Source organism: Harmonia axyridis, chromosome 1 (genome assembly GCF_914767665.1).
Source record: "Harmonia axyridis chromosome 1, icHarAxyr1.1, whole genome shotgun sequence".
Classification (NCBI taxonomy): domain Eukaryota; kingdom Metazoa; phylum Arthropoda; class Insecta; order Coleoptera; family Coccinellidae; genus Harmonia; species Harmonia axyridis.
Window position 1 is genome coordinate 60,240,525 of NC_059501.1, and position 4,981 is coordinate 60,245,505.

At 35.0% G+C, this 4,981-nt stretch overlaps 1 protein-coding gene across 1 annotated transcript; it reads left to right on the forward strand.

The window, feature by feature from the left end:
• The first annotated feature begins 3,803 nt into the window (after positions 1-3,803).
• LOC123672526 (protein FAM200A-like) lies at positions 3,804-4,265 on the forward strand. Its single transcript, XM_045606657.1, has one exon. The coding sequence runs from the start codon at positions 3,804-3,806 to the stop codon at positions 4,263-4,265; it is 462 nt and encodes a 153-aa protein (XP_045462613.1).
• The last annotated feature ends 716 nt before the right edge of the window (positions 4,266-4,981 follow it).

The window sequence follows — 4,981 nt, forward strand, 5'->3', positions numbered from 1 at the left end:
ATTGCAATTTCTTCATTTTCATTGAGTCCGGTTTATTTCTTTGTGTTCGATATCGATATTCATTTTTGAAATGAACAAAATGAAGGAAATAAGGAAAAAAATTCGTATTTGATTCTGTTGAGAAGATTTGTTCCACCAAATATTCTGGATGTTTGGAGAATGAATATCGTAAAAGTATTGGCTTGGTGTCAGGAGCGCTCGTCATTCATGCGCCACTTGCGCCCTTGGAAACTACAGAACCATTTATGGGTATACCTTTTTGCACCTACTTACTAAATATTTTCAACATGAATATTTTACCCATTCAAGGCATATTTACTAAATGAATTATTTCTCAAACTATTTCAAACTAGTTTGACAAACATTTTGAATTTTCAAACCTGTAACTATTTCCCAGTTTGATGTTTCAGAAAGATTGACTTAAGTTTGACTTAATTCAAACTCAAATCAATCTAAAACATTCAAGTCAAACTTGTGCAAGTCTAGGTGTTATATCATTTTAGACTCCCCATCAAATGTGCTAACTTTCAGAGTCATTCGCCAAACTGATGTAGTTAGTACAATTTTGTTTTCAGTAGAGTCAGTTAAAGTGGGGCCAAATATTAATTTTGAATATTTGGTTCGGCAAAAAGTGACATTATCATTATATTTCAAGCTGTAGCTTAGCTAAGATTGAAGGTTAAGTTACATAAGCACTATTCAGGATAACATAGGAAAAATGAAATCGAAAAAAAGTCAAAATTTGTAGGAACACGAGTCATTGCATGGTATGCATTTTCTCGAATAAAAAATGAAATTATAACATCATTTATCCTCGAAGGGCGCAATTGGTGTTGAATGACGAGAGCTAGAAAGCTCCTGAATTCATGTCAGTGGTTTCCTCATTTTTTGTTTTGTTCATCCAACAAAAACAAACCTTCCAAGCATTGAATTTTGTCCTGACCTAAAAAATAACATTTTTAGCGACAGAGAAATGAAAATATCTCAAAGTGGATAAACATAAGAAAATCTGTTTGTCATTAAGTAATTTAATGTGATTTCTTTGATTCCGTCGGCCATTTGAAAAGTGAAACCCATGTTCTTGGCTAGGTAAATAACGTACCTGGACAGAAAGAATTTATGGCCACTGAAAACATAATGTTAACCTAATATATTCCCAGGAGTCAAGTTATCATCGTCACCTGTGATCCAGATAACATTGTTCAGGTTGTTTTAATAACCCTTTTAGTGTCATTCGGGAAATTTATGCACTATAAAAACATTTGAAATAAAAGAAAGTGATAAAATATATGGCTGTAATGCTAGGCCACTATTGAAAATAATAAAATTTCGAAATATTTGAAATTTATTTGATAAGGTTGAAAAATAGAGTTGGGAAGATATTTAGGTAAAGGTTATCAATTTTCGAAGTTGAAAATTCTTGAGTATGAAGATAAGGTAATCTTGAATCTCATGCAGAGCTCCTGGTTTCTTGACAGGAATTTTTCACACTCTTGAAATGGTTGTATACAATTCAACAACGATTGTTAATCTAATGTAACAAATTGGTGCTGGAATAGATACAGTACCTACCAATCTTGCGTAAAAAATGAACACATTTTTGTGTATCTTTGATTATGTAGTAATTCTATCCAATTGTTTCATTTTCTAACAGTTATTGTTTTTCAAAGAAGTTTTCAATATTTGTTAATTTTTTATGAAAAATTGTAACCGGCCAATTGCAAAGTCCCCGGTGTACCGTAGTAAAACAAAATTTTTTGGCAACATTCGATTTTATTATTCGACATAGTTGCCTTCGATTATAGCGATCTCCCAACTTTTCGATACCATTTTTGTAGTACGATTTGTCTTTCGCTTCAAAATAGGCTCCTGTTTCGGCGATTAGTTCTTCATTGGTGCTAAATTTCTTTTCAGCGAGCATTCTTTTGAGGTCTGAGAACAGGAAAAAGTCGCTGGGAGTCAGATCTGGCGAATATGGTAGATGCAGAAGCAATTCGAAACTCAATTCATGCCATTTTGCTATTGTTTCTATTAATTTGTGACACGGCGCATTGTCTTGATTAAACAGCACCTATTTTTTCTTCAAATGGGGCCGTGTTTTGATAACTTCATTCTTTAAACGATCGAGTAACGCTATATAATGATCGCTGTTGATGGTCTAGACCTTGTGTAGATCATCAATGAATATTATACCTTGCGCATCCGAGAATACTGATGCCATAATCTTGCCAGCTGACTCTTTTTCCTCGCTTTGGATTCGGTTCATCGTGTGCAGTCCACTCATCAGCTGACTGTCGATTGGACTCCGGAGTGAAATGATGGAACCATGTTTCATTCATTGTCACATATCGACGCCAAAATTCAGGTTTAGTGCAGTTAAACAGCTCCTAACTGCTCAGAATCATTAACACGAAATTGCTTTTGATCGATTGTGAGCTCGCGCAGCACCCATTTTACACACAGCTTTCTCATGTACAAATACTCGTAAATGATGTAATGTACACGTTCAGATGATATCTTCACAATGTCTGCTATCTCGATCAACTTCATTTTCGCTCATTCAAAATTATTTTGTAAACCTTTTTGATTTTTTTGTCGGTGACAGCCCCTTTTGGGCGTCCACTGCGTTCGCCGTCTTCGGAGCTCATTTCACCCCGTTTAAACTTAGCATTATACCAATCAATGATGGTTGATTTTCCTGGTGCAGAACCTGGAAACTCTTCATCAAGCCAAGATTTTGCTTCTACTGTATTTTTCCCTTCAAAATGCAATATTTTATCAGCACACAAAATTATTTTTTTTCCTTTTTTTCAAAATAACAAAAAACAAGAGTAGCTACACTCACAACGCAATATCTCACGAACTAATGGTCGGACTGCTGTCAAATTTTGACACGTATTGTTTGAAAGTTGATACTAACTAAAAATCATATGGATTTGATACTAGCACCGCCATCTGTGCATCAGACCAGGCCTTTTCAATTGGCCAGATTAGCCTAATATATCCTCAAATTCAGATGGGAATTGAAGTAGTAGTAGTAACAGTACTTTATTGTTCATAAATAAACATATGGCCATCGACCTAAGGTCCTTCAGCCTTTAGGGCAGTGTTTTTCAATCTTTTTGACTTCGCGACCCCTTTACAGGTTGAAATATTCTGGCGACCCCATTGTGACGTAAAGCAAAAGAAGAATCTCATTTTGCAAAGCACTTCCTGCAAACACTACTGGCCAGTGTTTGTACGATTTGTTTTTAGAAAGCACTTGCGACTTCCATATTGATTGGAAAAAATGTATCGCGGACTCATTGCAAGATTAAAAGCGATAATGCCAAACATATCCTGGACACACTGTTTTCTTCATCGACAGACTCTAGCTGCTAAGGTAGTATCTTCTGATTCAAATGACGTGCTCACGGAGGTCATTAAAATTGTGTATTCTATCAAAGGTAAAGCTTTGCAAACCCGGCTATTCAAAAACATTCAGAAACAGAAAGTTATGGGCTCGCTTCATCAAAATCTCCTTTATCACATAGAGGTCAGGTGGCTATCCAAAGGAAAGTTATTGATAAGAGTTCTGGAACTGAGAGCTGAATTGTTAATTTTCTTACAAGATGCAATATGCTTCTCGTTTTTCTGATCCTATATGTCTCTTGAAATTAGCATTTTTCGCAGATCTTTTTAGCCACCTTAACAATTTGAACAACAACCTTCAAGGAAAAGAAGGAAATATTTTAACAGCCAAAGATAAAGTAAAAGCATTTCACGCAAAACTTCATTTGTGATCAACCTCTCTGCAAAACAAAATGTTCGAGTCTTTTCCATGTGTTCAGAAGATAATTGAAGATAATGCAACAGACCAAAGTTTTGCATTATCGGCTCATATTCCTTGCATGATACTGAGCTTGCATAATTTACAAGAGAAACTTTTGACATACTTTCCAGACTTGCACTCTGAAGCTGACAATGGACGTAGATGGATTTCAAACCCTTTTTTGGACAAATCAATAGATCTGGGTGATGTCACCACAAAAATGAAAGAATGTCTTCTAGATTTAGCTGATGATGGCATGCTTAAAAAAGAATTTTATTCGCAAAGTGTCGACGTATTTTGGATAAAAAAAAAACACGAATATCCAGAGCTGGCAAAAAAAGCTCATAAATTATTAGTACCATTCGCCACTTCATACTTGTGTGAATTGAAATTTTCTTCAATGGCAGTCATTGCCATTGTCATTGCCACTAAAAAGAGAAACAGATTGCAATAAGAAAATGATTTGATTATTAACGTTTCAAAAATAGCACCACAATTTGATAAACTTCTGAAAAATAAACAAGCACATTCTTCCCACTAAAATTGCGTTTTTATTGTGTAAGAACCTCGACATTTTCTTTCAGCCGGCGACCCCCCAAGTAAGGTGTCACGACCCCCCTAGGGGTCGCGACCCACAGATTGAAAAACACTGCTTTAGGGAATTGAATATATTCGAACATGATAAGATCAATCAGTGACCTTAAAAGAGAAAGTTAAAGAAATAAAAGTCTTCGTTTGATGTTGATCTTAAGAAATTTCAAAACATCTTCCAATTTAGTTTTGATGAATCATACAAAACACACTTAATAGATACAGATTTTCGAGATAAGTCGATTCAGCCATCACTATAAATGTCCTCCAGCTACTAAATCATAACACCTACCTACCAGATCTTATATTTTATGATCACGAACCTCCACAAATTTCATTTCCGCACATTCTCACCTTATCGAAACCTCCATAAATTGCTGTCATATTAAGCAGTATTTCCTTTTTGGATATGGAAATACTCCTTTTATATTTTATTCATGAATTGGGAGCCTTGTGTGATAAAGAGGAATATTATCAAACTCAACTTTGATCGTTAATTTCGGAATGCAACACGATAAAATGAAGCCATTAATATTTGAGTGCGTGTTTTTTTTTGGTTACGAATATTTAACTATCTAC